At 44.9% G+C, this 14,536-nt stretch overlaps 2 protein-coding genes across 3 annotated transcripts; one reads left to right on the forward strand and one right to left on the reverse strand.

Annotated features, from left to right (window-relative positions):
• Positions 1 to 319: 319 nt before the first annotated feature.
• Positions 320 to 9,869, reverse strand: tprkb (Tp53rk binding protein). 2 transcript variants are annotated; one of them, XM_084483180.1, is made up of 5 exons: positions 9,658 to 9,869; positions 9,454 to 9,576; positions 4,406 to 4,582; positions 2,173 to 2,207; positions 320 to 775 (listed from the first exon to the last, which is right to left on the reverse strand). In XM_084483180.1, the coding sequence occupies exons 1-4, from the start codon at positions 9,796 to 9,798 to the stop codon at positions 2,193 to 2,195; spliced, it is 456 nt and encodes a 151-aa protein (XP_084339306.1). In that variant the 5' UTR covers positions 9,799 to 9,869; the 3' UTR covers positions 320 to 775; positions 2,173 to 2,192. The 2 variants fall into 2 exon arrangements, with proteins under 2 accessions (XP_084339306.1, XP_084339305.1); XM_084483179.1 differs by lacking the exon at positions 2,173 to 2,207 and having other exon boundaries at positions 9,658 to 9,868.
• Positions 9,870 to 10,060: 191 nt separating this feature from the next.
• alg10 (ALG10 alpha-1,2-mannosyltransferase) lies at positions 10,061 to 14,460 on the forward strand. Its single transcript, XM_084483178.1, has 3 exons — positions 10,061 to 10,449; positions 11,522 to 11,719; positions 12,419 to 14,460. The coding sequence occupies exons 1-3, from the start codon at positions 10,285 to 10,287 to the stop codon at positions 13,475 to 13,477; spliced, it is 1,422 nt and encodes a 473-aa protein (XP_084339304.1). The 5' UTR covers positions 10,061 to 10,284; the 3' UTR covers positions 13,478 to 14,460.
• Positions 14,461 to 14,536: the final 76 nt, after the last annotated feature.

A 14,536-nucleotide genomic window follows, 5' to 3' on the forward strand; every position in this document is an offset into this window, starting at 1 on the left:
GAACAAGTGAGTCTTGAGTTTTATGCCGAAGCCGGTTTCCAAACCATGCTTCTATTGAAGAGTACTTCTGCTCCAGTAGGGTAGTCGAGTTTCACTGTTGATCCACTTGTTTCACGGTTTCCACACTTTGACGACACTGCGTTCCAAGGCTCACAATCCAGAAGAGCTTCAGAGAGACGTCAGCCAGACACGGCTGGTGTGATGACCGGGAGGAGGTGTATCCTATCACAGAACTGGTTCAACCGTCACCACGCAGTTTCTCCACATTTCCGTTTTTGATCCGAAACATATGAACAGTAGGAGTACAGAGAGTAACAAGTATAAAAATAAGTCAATCTTTATTTTTAAATCCATAACTTTGATATTTTTATAGGTTTGTATTCAATGCTAACAAATTTAAAGCAAAGTAGGGGATTTTCCTACAATTGACGATCACTGGTGAATCCCCACTAAATATTAACCTGATCTCACTGAATAAATTAAATCAGGACACAAATTGACAATCCTCCTGAGTATTTTCTTGGAACAGAGTGTTTGCGGTTGTTTCCAGAACAATTACGGCTTACTTGATTCCATTGCAAGCCAATCATTTCATCAAAAGCATCTCCACCGTAGCTCCCCCTCCGAACACGAAGACCCCCACAGGTATTGAGTACAAAACATGAGGGTCTGGTTCCTCACAGGGCCGCTACATGACGTCCTTCGTGGCCATCTTGCAGACCACAGAGTCTAGCAGACCTCCCATCTTCTCTTCCTGTGGCGTCACTTTGTACAGCTGGAGACACAACAGAAGGAAAAGACTTTCGTTAGGACAAGTGTGGTGACGCCGATGTACAAATCCCCATCGACAAGGAAAATGAGGTTTAGCGTAATTTAATAAAAGTGTTGCTTTTCAGATTTTAAAATGCGCTCTTCAAAATCCTTCACTTAATCAAACCCAAAAATCAGGGAAAGATACAGATAAGGAATGATTGACCACTAACAGATGATTTCTGGTGCTAAAAAGACAGAAATGTGCCTGTTGACGTGTGTCACGTCAACTAATGGTCAAAGTTGCGTCAGACGGGGACCTAGGCCCTAGTGGTTTTGTTTGTATCCCAGCCCAAAGGTTCTTGGTTCAAACCTCGATATCTCTGGGCTACCTGTGGGTATCCTTGAGCAAGATACCCTAACCCAACCCCTTCCTGCTCCTTTAATGGCATGCATCTGAATTAACCAAGTCACTTTGGATGAAAGCTCAATTAATAATAGTCCTAGTATGAAACACAAGGCTGGATAGTCCTTGATTACTACTCAAAAACTCTACAATATGGAGTTACATACAAACTTTATCCTACAGGGAAATTGATTCTTGTACTTGTACTAATTGTACTTGATTCTTGTACTAATTTCAATATTTTACTCCTGCCCAGGGCAGTTGCTAGGAATTCTGGGCCCCCTGAAAGAATATCGGTGTGGGCTCCTCTCCCCCATTCATTGCCACCTTAAATGTTCTTGTTTTTCAGTGTTCTTGACAGTGCCTGGTGTAATACACCCAATTTGTTTCCTTTTTTACATTTAACGACTTAACAAGTCAGAGTATTATTATGTGAATTATGTATTATTAATTGTCTTATTCTCATTTCCCTGATTTGCAACACGTTATTACACCTCTGATTGCAAATACATTTTCAATTAACCACTCAACAAATAGGTGTGGGCAGGGCCGGAGTGGGACCCATTTTCGGCCCGGGAGTTTCAGGCCCACACTGGCCCACTTTTTTCAGTGATGAAGAATTTGCATAAATGAACAGCACAAAACTCGTACTATCCCTTTTTGGATCAACGTTTGTCAAATAAAAAATCCACCTCAAGGATCTGTTACTTTAACTATCAATTATATATATGTATATATATATATATATATATATATATAAATAAAATGTTAACCCATTACATATTTAGGATAATTTCAATGCATCATGTCAGTTCTATGTGTGGGTTATCTTATATCAAATATTTTTAAACATATTTTTTAGTCCTCTCTACCTGTCCCCTCAGCCCCTCAGCAGCATCAGACAGGCTGGACTGCTGCTCTGAGGTTACAAAATATTTTATATTTAATATAAATGACTATCTATCACGTTTGTTCTGTCTTTTATATTTTCCATGAAAAATGCTGTCTAGTATTACCTGTTCAGCATCGGACTGGCTTATCTCTTCTGATGCTACAAAAAAAAGAAGGGGTGACTTTATTGCTTGGACTAACTTACACAGATCATGCTGGAGTTTACATGATGATTTTCACAAATTATATTTGTGATTTGTCATATGGTTTAACAAAATTAACTAGAATAATGATGAATTGGTTTAAGCTTGTATGTTTGCAATCGGCATTGCAAACATAGCACAAATAGCTAAATGATTTATGTTGCAAATTAATCATTAGATCCACCTCTCTCTACCGGCTGCAACTTGTGTCTGTCCTCTAAACAGGTAGTTTATTTTGGCACATGTGGCGGAATCTTCCTCCAGTGCCCTTATTGTTTTTTATCAGGCTTTTTCGGCTACTCCTTGGCTTTTTCTGCCCTCCACAATCAACGACGTCGCTTCTGTTCGCTGATTCTCTTCTGTTAAAGACGCTGTTAAAGACGCAACATGGGCCAAACCAACTAAAATAATTGGGAGGGGTGAACTACCGTACATTGTATAATCCATATTATAAAACGGGGGGCCTAAATCAAGCGATCTGATTGGTTCCCAACCGTTGTATATTGAGCGTATACACACAGCTATGACGCCCGTTCAGTTTACAGAGTTCAGTATCACTCCGCGCCTAACTCTAACTGTTGTTTATGTATATATAAAAGCGATAGCGTAGTTCACTGAAGCCTAAAAAACATGTTGATTGCTGGAGAGGGTGGAAATGTTGTAAAGCAATAGGCACACGGTCGGCAATTTAGCCTACTATCGAGTTCGAGTGAACTCGATAGAAGGCTAAATTGCCGGCGAACCAAGCTACCGTCTTTAGCCTAGCCTTCTCTCTGAAGGACGCTACAGTGTGTTGCATAGCAACCGCCGTACACTTTGCCGGCAGCCAGGAGGGACTACTTTTTTGTATTCGTTAAAAAAAATGCTTTTCCGACTTTCTAGCTTTTTCAAAATTGAGAATGTCTATGACTTTCATTTCGCCATATTTACGTAACCGTTTTATAAAAATCACTTCAGTCAGTGATATACGGTCATTATACCACAGTGAAGGGGGTCGCCGCCCCTCCGCTGCGCGTCGGGACGGACAACGCCCCTTAACTGTGGTATAATGAGCGTATACCACAGCCTGTCGTGATCTATTGCTTAATTATATATACTGCGATGCTGGGGCTGAAATTTCAGATGAATTAAGTCTACTTTAGGAGAAGATAAAATAATGGTCAAAGTATTTTTTTTCTTTCACCCAAGCAGCCCAAAATACATTTGAAAGTGGACCGGCCCAACGGGAAACCTCCCGAACGTCCCGATGGCCACTCCGGACCTGGGTGTGGGTATTTTATTGTATTTAACAATCAAGCACTGATATGCAAAAAACTAAGTGTCCTGGCTCAAGATAGTCCACAGGTAAATATGTAGCATTTAACTTAATGTGCAAGTGAAACAAAGAGCACATGGAATACGTTGTTGTAAAACAAATATCAAAAACAACAACAAGCCTCATCTAATCTCAATTAAAGTTTAAATTGGCTTGTTTGCTCACTGTAAGTCTCATCGCTCACTCACTTCCGATGAGGAAGAACCATGGGAAGAACCAGGCACGTGCACACATAGGGCCCTAGGGGTGCTTGAGCCCCTGCCCTTTTTGCCTCGTATTAAAAAGTGCCCTCTGAGTGTTCTTCAACAATCGCGCCCGCAATAGCGCTCGTCCGCGATCCAGTGCACGTGTGCACGTCCCTGGGAAGAACGAACCGCGGTGTGGACCAAACCATTTTTTAAGAAGGGGCCAAGGGGATTATTGAAATTATTAAAATTACAATATTGTATGATTTGTGGCTTTGTTTTAATTCGGATTCACTCATAGGAATATATATTAGTTCAGTGTATGCATAATCATTTTGTCATAGAGGCTACTGGGGGCTGTGTGTGGGCCCTAGCGGGCTGTGGGCCCTTATAATTGTCATAACCTTTCCCCCCTATACGACGGCGCTGCTCCTGCCCTAACTACGTGCATCACTACATTGGCTACCTCAGAGAATACTGCCAATTTGTTTTACTCAAATACTACTTCCTTAAATGAGCAGTACATTTCCGTGTCGATTGAATTTGAATTTCCACACAATGCTTTGGTTAACCAAATTGTGAAAGTTCCGTTCTTTTAAGAAGAAGATACGGTCATGATCGACTGACTATAGTAGAATGGTAGTAGCACTCAAACCTTCCTGATCTGCGTGACATCGGACAGCGTTGGAAGCTCCTCCAGGTGGACCTGCTCTCCGTCCACCTTCTCCGTGATGTCTGCCAACGTCTGGCTCTCGTCGTCCGTAGCGACCAGCGCAACCAGCACAGAGTCGTCTGCGTCGGAGATGCCGAACCTCTTGAAGGCCTCAGAGATCTGCACACAAAAAACATTTATCCTGCTGGACTTCTTGACTTCTTCAGGCATTAAGACTCTAGTGTGCTCTCTTAAATTGTAAATGGACCGCGGGGGGGTGGGGGGGGGAGAATCGGGATTGTTGACGGGGGGGGGGGGGGGGGGTGCAAACGCGTCTCGGGTTTATTTGGCCGTCAGAAATTGGATGTGGTGTGTAAGCAGGCAAAAGCGTGTGTCACGCGGTGAAACCGTGAGAATTGGCAGCTCTGTGGGCATCTACACCAGATAAGTTCTGGCGGCCATGTTGTTTTGTCAATCAACTTCATTTTACTTGATAGACGTCCATCTTGATGTTGGTGGGTTAGTCCATAACAGGGGTCAGCAACCTTTTCAAAATGCAGTGCCAGTTTGACATTTTCTCATTGATGAGTGTGCCATATGTATTGCCATATATTAAATATTAAGCTGAATTATGACACAGTGACTCCAAACATTTCCAAAAGACCTGGAATTTTATTATTTCCATATAGTCCACAATCATGTATGGGGTCAGAACAGTCTCATTAATAATGAATGCACAGAGAAGGATTCACAAATGTATTTTGTGATTTATATATAAATTACTCTCTTCTCACAAATACATTTCAATGCACACACAAATGGATATCGGCATGTATAAATGTAAAATAAATCCATAAACAAAAATAAGTTTCACAAACACATTTCTGATCCACTCACAAATGTGTCTTGTTTTAAATAAATGTAATATAAATCCATAAATATATGAATTAAAAAAATATTTGCAATTTTCATCAAAAATGTATTTGGATGTTGTTACATTTATATACAAACTGTTAAACTTGAATTTACAAGATGCTTTTCATTTGTGAACTTGTTTGCATTTGTGTGTGAACGGGTCTGTATTTATATGTGGATTTTTGAGACTCTCCTGACGTGGCTGGATTCACAAATGCATTTTTTTCAACAAGGAACTTTCTGTAGCCAATCAGATGCCTCCCTTGTTTTCAGCCAATCGCATGACTGCAGTCCAATGAGGGGTACCTCACCATGGCCAGAGCACAGCATTTTCTCTGCGCATTTTGCGTTGCTTTTCGGTAAAATAAAAAAAAGTTATCGAACTTCACTGGTAAGAGTTCAGCCTCAACATGGCGTCTGGTAATGGCAAAAATAAATGTCTAGGCGTGCATGAATAACGCATCATGAATGTATTGTAGCGTTTTAATACTACCGTTACCGAGGTAGGCTACGCGTAACCGAGGTACGCGTTACGAGGTACCCCTCGTGGGATTGTCATGTGATTGGCTGAAAACGAAGGAGGCATCTGATTGAGAGTTCCTTGGTGAAAAAAATGCATTTGTGAATCCAGCCGTGTCGGGGGAGTCTCAAAAATCCACATATAAATACAGACCAGTTCACACACAAATGCAAAGCATCTTGTAAATTCAAGTTTAACAGTTTGTATATAAATGTAACAACATCCAAATACATTTTTGATGAAAATTGCAAATATTTTTTTAATTCATATATTTATGGATTTATATTACATTTATTTAAAACAAGACACATTTGTGTGTGGATCAGAAATGTGTTTGTGAAACTTATTTTTGTTTATGGATTTATTTTACATTTATACATGCCGATATCCATTTGTGTGTGCATTGAAATGTATTTGTGAGAAGAGAGTAATTTATATATAAATCACAAAATACATTTGTGAATCCTTCTCTGTGCATTCATTATTAATGAGACTGTTCTGACCCCATACATGATTGTGGACTATATGGAAATAATAAAATTCCAGGTCTTTTGGAAATGTTTGGAGTCACTGTGTCATAATTCAGCTTAATATTTAATATATGGCAATACATATGGCACACTCATCAATGAGAAAATGTCAAACTGGCACTGCATGTTGAAAAGGTTGCTGACCCCTGTTATGGACTAACCCACCAACATCAAGATGGACGTCTATCAAGTAAAATGAAGTTGATTGACAAAACAACATGGCCGCCAGAGGCTCAAAATCATCCACATTTAATTTATTTAATTTATCCTGAAGGGCATTGGCCTTTTACATGCCTATTTGGTGTGCTATGTATTAATGTTCGCTCATTGGTGTAAGACACATTTTCTGCTGCTGCCGTGTGTTCTTCTCACCTTGTGAGGTGTGCGTGCGAGAGATAGATAAGAGTTTCTTTGTATACCACATGACGTCATAATTATTGCTTGGCTGTTATGTCAGTTGTGTTCTTTGTAAGGTGTGGCAAGGACAGTACCTTACATTCCCCTATGATTGTTTTGGCTATGTTCATTACTTCATGATTCCTGATGGACAGGTTTATATAGCACCTTTCATAACCAAGGCAGACTCAAAGTGCTTCACATATAAACATTGTCATACAATAAAAGAAAATAATAGATAAGTAAAAAGTAAAATAGATAGAAAATAAAGGCAAAGTTAAAAAAAAACATTTTAGAAAGGCAAAGTAAAAACCCCACCAAGTTTTCTAATCTGTCCAAAAGTATTGAATGGTCTACAGTGTCGAATGCAGCACTGGGGTCTAGTAGCATTAGTATTGAGATTCTGCCAGTCTGTGTTAAGACGGATGTCATTTACAACTTTAATAAGGGCGGTCTCGGTGCTGTGAAGGGGTCGGAATCCTGATTGGAATCCGGATTGGAAGGTGTCATAGCAACCAGTTGATGCCAGGAAGTCACGTTAAGTTGCTGGAGGACAACTTTCTCAATGATTTTACTTATGAAGGGTAGATTTGATATTGGTCTGTAGTTGTTAATAATAGAGGCATCTAGGCGCCGCTTTTTTAAAAGGGGTTTGATAACTGCAGTTTTTAAGGCTTTTGGGAAAGTGTCTGATTGGAGAGAGTTGTTAACTATTTGCAATATGTCTATTGCTAGGCAGTCAAAAACATTCTTAAAGAGGTTGGTAGGTAAAGTATCAAGGCAACAGGTTTTAGAGTCTATGACATTAAAGCATGTCATTGCCACGTTACTTTTGTCTGAACAGGGTGGTAGTCCAACATTTTTGTTTAAAGTGGAGACATTGATGGCGCGTCTGATGCCTTCAATTTTATCAGTATAAAATGCTGCAAACTCATTGCATTTCTGCGTGGAATGAAGGTCAAATTGGTGGAATTTGTATTGGGGGCTTGGTCAGTCTGTCAACAGTTGCAAATAGGGTTTTGGCATTATTAGTATTGGTTTTAATGATATTGGAGAAAAATGTCTAGAAATCTAACCTAGAAATCTAGACGCCCCTAGCGGCAGCAAATTTAATTTGCTCCGTTAGCTCGCAAGCTGGAAAAACCACGACTGAGTTGCGACGGTTCTGTGTGAAATCCGTGCAGTCCCTGCTACATGATTGATCCTAGCGCTATCCTATTGCGTGCAGAGGGAATTGGAAAGACAACCGTTTATCCCACCCCTTGGATTGAGCCAGTGGCGATTTGAGAGTCTGTTGGGGCCCTAGGGGGTCCCTCCAACCACCGTTCCTCAGCATTATGTTATAAACAATCTGACCAAACCAGTATTAAGGCCAGTGTTCATCCATGCATGAAGCATGCCATGGCTAGTGCAAATGCTACGTACTCAAATCAAAATACATTGAATATTGCACTCCACTGAAAAAGAGTCAGTGTTCACATTCATTTGTTAGCACTATATTGATACAAATATAGAACAATACAACTAAAAATAATTATATAAACAGAGTCTAAAATGCACACATAACTGAGGTGTGAAGTGACTTGGTATTAATTGTCTCAAATTAGTTACAGCAATTGAGTAATTTTGAATAGAATTTTGAATAGTTTTCTTGGGTAATTAAACCCACTTTACAATTCCAGTGCTCATCAAAACCCTTGAAGGTGCTACATATTAATTCTGAACATTAATATAACAGCAAACAAACTACAAATGCTGTTTTCGGCCGTTTTTGGCCTTTGCTAGAAATGCAAATGCTTGCCCTAGCTCAGGGGTGCCCACACTTTTTCGGCCTTCGAGCTACTTTCAAAATGACCAGGTCAGAATGTTATATTAAATAATGCTAAACATATATTTATTTATATATACTGAGTACATACTCTGATGACTTTCACTGAATGGAGTCAGCCAGGGTTGCATGGTCCGGACAGTAGCTGCTGGAAGCTATTCTCAAGCAGGCTTCCAAATGACCATCAGTGATGGTGGAACGGTATTTGGACTTACTAATAATCATGTGGGAAATGGCTGACTGGCATAACTAAGTAGAGCCAAATAATTCAGTCAAGGCAGCACATTTCCTCATGGTTGGATACTTTTCCTTTGTGAGTAAGTTCCAAGATTGTCCATACGCCCTGGACTTAAGCTCCATATCAGCTTATACTGTCAACATCTGCCACTGCAGACGTGTTCAGGTGAAACAATGGTGGAAAAAATGTTTTGCACATAAATGTAGCGATCGGCTCGACTAAAGCAAAGTCTTGAACCGTTTCTCAAAGTCTGGCAGATCGTTTTCGTTAAACAAGTGGTAAATGCAGTAGGGATGATACTTCTTAGGGGCTCACCAGGGGGCCCCCAAGAAAAAAAGAAAAAAAACATTTTTTTTTTTTTTCTTGGGGCCCAAGCAGTTGCCTGCCTTGCCGGTTCACAAGCTGCGCCTCTGGATTGAGCCGGACTGTTTCCAGACCCAACATCCTGATGTGGGTCTGGCTTGCTAGGCTACCATTCTGCTTTAGCCATTTCCAATTTAGCCCACAATGATATGACACACACACACACACACACACACACACACACACACACACACACACACACACACACACACACACACACACACACACACACACACACACACACACACGTTGAGGACTCACATTATTCGTGGGCGACAGGTTGAAGATGATCTCAGAGTTCAGGCTCCTCGTCTTCATCTTCCCAATAGTATGCAGATGAACGGCCTTGTTCGCCGCTACAATCACTTGGAAAGGGTCCACCAGCTGCCGTCCAAAACACAAAGCAAGTGAATACAGTTCATATGAAACCCCAGATACACGCTGTCTCAGTCAGCCCACGCTTACCATCCTGGGGTTGATGAGGGCGGCGGGGACCTGGCCCCCCATGGCGCTCCTCCTCAGTTCTGCGGGGTTCCGGACGCCTTTGAAGAGCATCAGCGTCACCGTCCGTCCGGGGAACAGCTCCAGGGGATGGGATGAGTGCATGTTTCAACCGCGGATCAGACCCGACCCGGCCCTGACCACGACATGTGAGGCGGAACAATAATACTGCGACACAGCTTCAAGGAAACGTTCCGTTTGTCCCTTCTTTTTTTTCTTTTTTTTAATATAAATACTGATACAAGTTCAAAAGACTCGTGATAGTTTTACCGACATAAATTATTTGGAATGGAATACTACATTTAATGATCATTATTTAATGGAAATATATTGAATAGTATGTCTGAATGATACTCACGGGAAACTTCCGTGAGCATCATTCCGTTTCCGCCCGGACCGTTTGTACGAGCGGACCGGCAAACGTCAAAAAACGCATAACTTCTGGTTGGATCCGATGGATTATAACGATAAGCTGCCATATCTCCTCTAAACTCTGAGATTTTTCACCCGTACAACGGGACAGTTATGCGGCGCAGTCAGCTTCACACCACATAACGAGGTCCGCGGTCGGTAGTTGGAGTCCCGGTGGCCATGGAGCGGTTCGAGGGCTACGCGTTCACCGCCCTCTGCAGCACCAACCTGCTTGTCTCCTGCCTGCTGCTCTCCGCGGTCACCCGGGAGCAGAGGGGGCCCTACATGGACGAGGTGTTCCACGTCCCGCAGGCCCAGAAGTACTGCCAGGGGCGATTCAACGAGGTGAAGGACACACGCACACACACACACACACACACACACACACACACACACACACACACACACACACACACACACAAATACTGTAGATATACAGACACAAATATACTGTAAATACACACACACACACACACACACTGTTTTGGTGATATGCACCAAAATATACTGTATATATACACACACACACAAACATACTGTAGATGTGCACATACACACACAAATACTGTAGATATACACACACACACACACACACACACACACACACACACACACACACACACACACACACTGTAGACACACACATTGTAGATATACACACAAATGTACTGTAGACACACACACCTCATCAGCTAGATTATCTTTTCAGACTGAGTGACAGATGTGCCTTTTGATGGCTGACGGGTCATGATGGATTTACCCTCAGATCTCCGACTTTAGGATGAGACATAAAGGGGCGTGGTCTCAGTTTTAAGTCCAACTCATTTGTGGCTTAGAGGCTTTTCCACGAGACAACGTTTGTACCGACATTATAACCAGTGGTCCTCAATTATCATTTTGCATAATTGATAATAATAATAATAATAATAATAATAATAATAATAATAATGTAGCTTAGAAGATTACAATTGAAGGAGCTGAGGTATACTGGCATGTCTGGTCTTCACTTTATTGATCTACAACAACGTATATGTAAAACATACAACCATAATACCATATCAACTATAGTATGTTAATATTGACCTTTTTAACCTCTTTAGTACCCCTGGAGTCCTGGACACAGCTCAGCTAGCCCCTTAGGGTGCGTTTGTCCCCATTTGAGAATCCCTGCGCTAACTTCCAGCTTCTTGAAAGGCCTCTGATCTTGTGGTCGGATTAGGTTGCTAGTTCGATCCCCGGCTCCTCCTAGCGGAGTGTGGAGGTGTCCCTGAGCGAGACGCCTCACCCTGACTGCTCCTGACCCGCTGGCTGTCGCCCCCTGCGGGGGTTGACTCCGCCGTCGGTGTGTGAATGCGTGTGTGTGAAGCGTTGTAAGTGGATAAAAGCTCAGCCGCTGAATGCTCTTGTTTGTGTGCAGTGGGACCCCATGATCACCACGCTGCCCGGCCTGTACCTGGTGTCCGTGGGCGTCATCAAGCCCCTGGTGTGGCTGGCGGGCCTCACGGGGGGCGTGGTCTGCTCCACGGCCATGCTGCGCTTCGTCAACCTGCTGTTCAACGGCGGGAACCTCTACCTGCTCTACCTGCTCACCTGCAAGCTGCACCTCCGGGAAAAGGTGGGCCGGGGCAGGGCGGGGCGGGCCGGGGGTGGGGTGGGCCGGGGCGGGGGTGGGCCGGGGCGGGGCGGGGTGGGGCGGGGCGCGGCGTGGCGCGGTCCGCTCGCTGGGTGGGAGCTGAGCTGGGAAGTCGAGATGATTCCGATTCCTGAACTTGAGTATGGGCCGATACCGAGTACATACACCGAGACAGCCTCTAGCGTTGTGACTACTAACTCAACTTGTTCTGATACGATGACAGCAATGTAGGTTCACCTTCTGTCTACGAAGGATTTTTTCCGAACTAGATTTACATTTATAATCTATAATTAAGACATTTGTATTCTTGTAGTTAAGTGTGGTGAGCGTCCACGTTTTGTTTCCCGACTTCTAGTGCTCAAACGCACCTAGGACGGAGATGACGCTTTTCCCATCCCGACTTTCCACCTGCGACCGTTAACGAACGCAGCATAACACCGTAGTGTTGGTATGCCATCGGCTTGCGTACTCGCCAATACCCGATACTGCATTTTAGTCGGTATCGATATCCGAACAACTCTAGTGTGTTGTAGCTTAATGTACATGCACACGTTCCATATCAGTGACCCTCACACCACCTCTCTCTCTCTCTCTCTCTCTCTCTCTCTCTCTCTCTCTCTCTCTCTCTCTCTCTCTCTCTCTCTCTCTCTCTCTCTCTCTCTCTCTCTCTCTCTCCTCCAGAGTAAGAGCGTGGCGCGGCGCGTCGTCTCCGCCCTCTCCCTCTCCACCTTCCCCGTCCTCTACTTCTTCAACTTCCTGTACTACACCGACGCCGGCTCCACCTTCTTCATCCTGTTTGCCTACCTGATGACGCTGTATGGCTGCCACAAGGTGTCCGCCCTGCTCGGAGCCTGCGCCGTGCTCTTCCGCCAGACCAACGTCGTGTGGGTGGCCTTCTGCGCCGGCACGCTATTGGCCGGCCAGCTGGACGAGGCGTGGCGCACGGAAAGCACCAAGAAGCGCGAGGAGCGGTTCGCCTCGCCGGTGCCGCTCTCGCTGGCCGGTGCCCGGCGGGTGACCCACTTCCTGCTGGACTTCCTGGTGTCACCGCCCCGGGTGAAGGCCCTGCTGTCGGTGGCGTGGCCGTACGCCGCCGCCGCCGCCGGCTTCCTGGTGTTCGTGGCGCTGAACGGCGGCGTCGTGGTGGGCGACCGCGCCAGCCACGAGGCCTGCCTCAACGCCCCGCAGCTCTTCTACTTCCTGTCCTTCGCGCTCGCCTTCTCGCTGCCCACCACGCTGTGCCGCCACCGCCTGCTGCGCTTCCTGCAGGCGCTGCGCCGCAAGCCCCTCCTCTTCCTGCTGCTGGCCGCCGCCGGGCTCCTGCTGGTGTGGAACTTCACCCACGTCCACAAGTACCTGCTGGCGGACAACCGCCACTACACCTTCTACGCGTGGCGGCGCGTCGTCCAGCGCCACCCGCTGGCCCGCTACCTGCTGGTGCCCGCCTACGTCTTCGCCGGCTGGCACTTCCTGGACGCGCTGCGCTCGCGCTCGCTCTTCTGGACGCTGGCGCTGCTGGTGTGCGTGCTGGCGGCCACCGTGCCCCAGCGGCTGCTGGAGTTCCGCTACTTCATCGTTCCGTACCTCATGTTCCGGCTGCACATGCCGCTGCCCTCGCTGCCCCGCCTGCTGCTGGAGCTGGGCCTGCACGCCGCGGTCAACGCCGCCACGCTCCACCTCTTCCTCGCCCGCCCCTTCCTCTGGCCCGGCAGCGACGACGCGCAGAGGTTCATGTGGTGAGGGAGGGCCGCCGCCCGCCAGCCAGCCAATCAGAGGCCTCCTCTGGTGCCACCCCAGCCGGTCGGGACCAATGGGCGATCGGTGCGGACGCGGAGTACTTGAACCAGACCAGTGAGTCGTCCCCCTCAGGAGATAAAGAATCGGTTTCTTTTTCTGAATGTACGATTCCTTCAATTCCCTGTTGTTGTTTTATCTGAGTTTTCCGAACAACCGAGATCACGTTGGAAAGATAACATCCTGTTTTACGAATAGTCTTAAAGTGTCCGCAGCAGCAGAGTGAGGTACCAGTCATCCCTGGTAGCGTCTAGCGCCCCCTGGTGGTTGGGACGTTTGAGAACCTCGACAACGGTTCCACACTCGACATGGCCTTCAGACCCCCAGGCCTCTGAACCACACACACACACACACACACACACACACACACACACACACACACACACACACACACACACACACACACACACACACACACACACACACACACACACCCCTGATATATCCGCTGAGTTAGTTAATCGCTCTGAGGTTCCTCGCGGATTAGCTTGTTTTCTTACCGGTGTTCTGATGTCACTTCCTGCTGTGTTGAAACAACATGAATCCTGTGTTTCTGTGCTTTTCAGTGTCTAGAAATCCGTCTCAAATCATTAGTCAGCCCATCAGTGTTTAATGTCATATCTGTAGATTTGGTTGTGAATTGTTTTGTTTTTCTGTGAAATTGGTGAGTAATTTATTATTTTCTCAAAACCCAAGCTCCATAGCATCAGCACATTTTCATTCCGCAGCCTTGTTGGTAATTAAATTACTTTGCGTTTGATGTTATTTTCCAAGACAAACTTAGTTTATTTTGTGGTGATTATTCCCCTAAACTCGTTTACCGTGTTCACATGTCTGTCTTCAACACATTAAAAGTTCTAGAAAACAATCAAGTCCCAAAGAGAGTGTGTCTTTAAAGTTGTCGCCATAGACTTTACATCCTTTTTAATTTTTTTATTTCCGTAGTTTGGTCTGGGCGTTTTAGTTCTCAGGACTGGTAGTAAAGTGCTGGTTATACCCTGGAGG

This window comes from Micromesistius poutassou (assembly GCF_964030765.1).
Source record: "Micromesistius poutassou genome assembly, chromosome: 18".
Classification (NCBI taxonomy): Eukaryota; Metazoa; Chordata; class Actinopteri; order Gadiformes; family Gadidae; genus Micromesistius; species Micromesistius poutassou.

Bases quoted from the DNA above. Each gene is read 5' to 3' on its own strand.
- tprkb (XM_084483179.1), bottom strand. From the start codon at position 9,798: ATGCACTCATCCCATCCCCTGGAGCTGTTCCCCGGACGGACGGTGACG. The intron at 4,583-9,453 runs GTGAGTCCTCAA...TTTTGTGTGCAG, and splicing joins ACCTGTCGCCCACGAATAAT to ATCTCTGAGGCCTTCAAGAG. The intron at 776-4,405 runs GTTTGAGTGCTA...TTGTGTCTCCAG, and splicing joins ATGTCACGCAGATCAGGAAG to CTGTACAAAGTGACGCCACA.
- alg10 (XM_084483178.1), top strand. From the start codon at position 10,285: ATGGAGCGGTTCGAGGGCTACGCGTTCACCGCCCTCTGCAGCACCAAC. The intron at 10,450-11,521 runs GTGAAGGACACA...GTTTGTGTGCAG, and splicing joins GCCAGGGGCGATTCAACGAG to TGGGACCCCATGATCACCAC. The intron at 11,720-12,418 runs GTGGGCCGGGGC...TCTCTCCTCCAG, and splicing joins AGCTGCACCTCCGGGAAAAG to AGTAAGAGCGTGGCGCGGCG.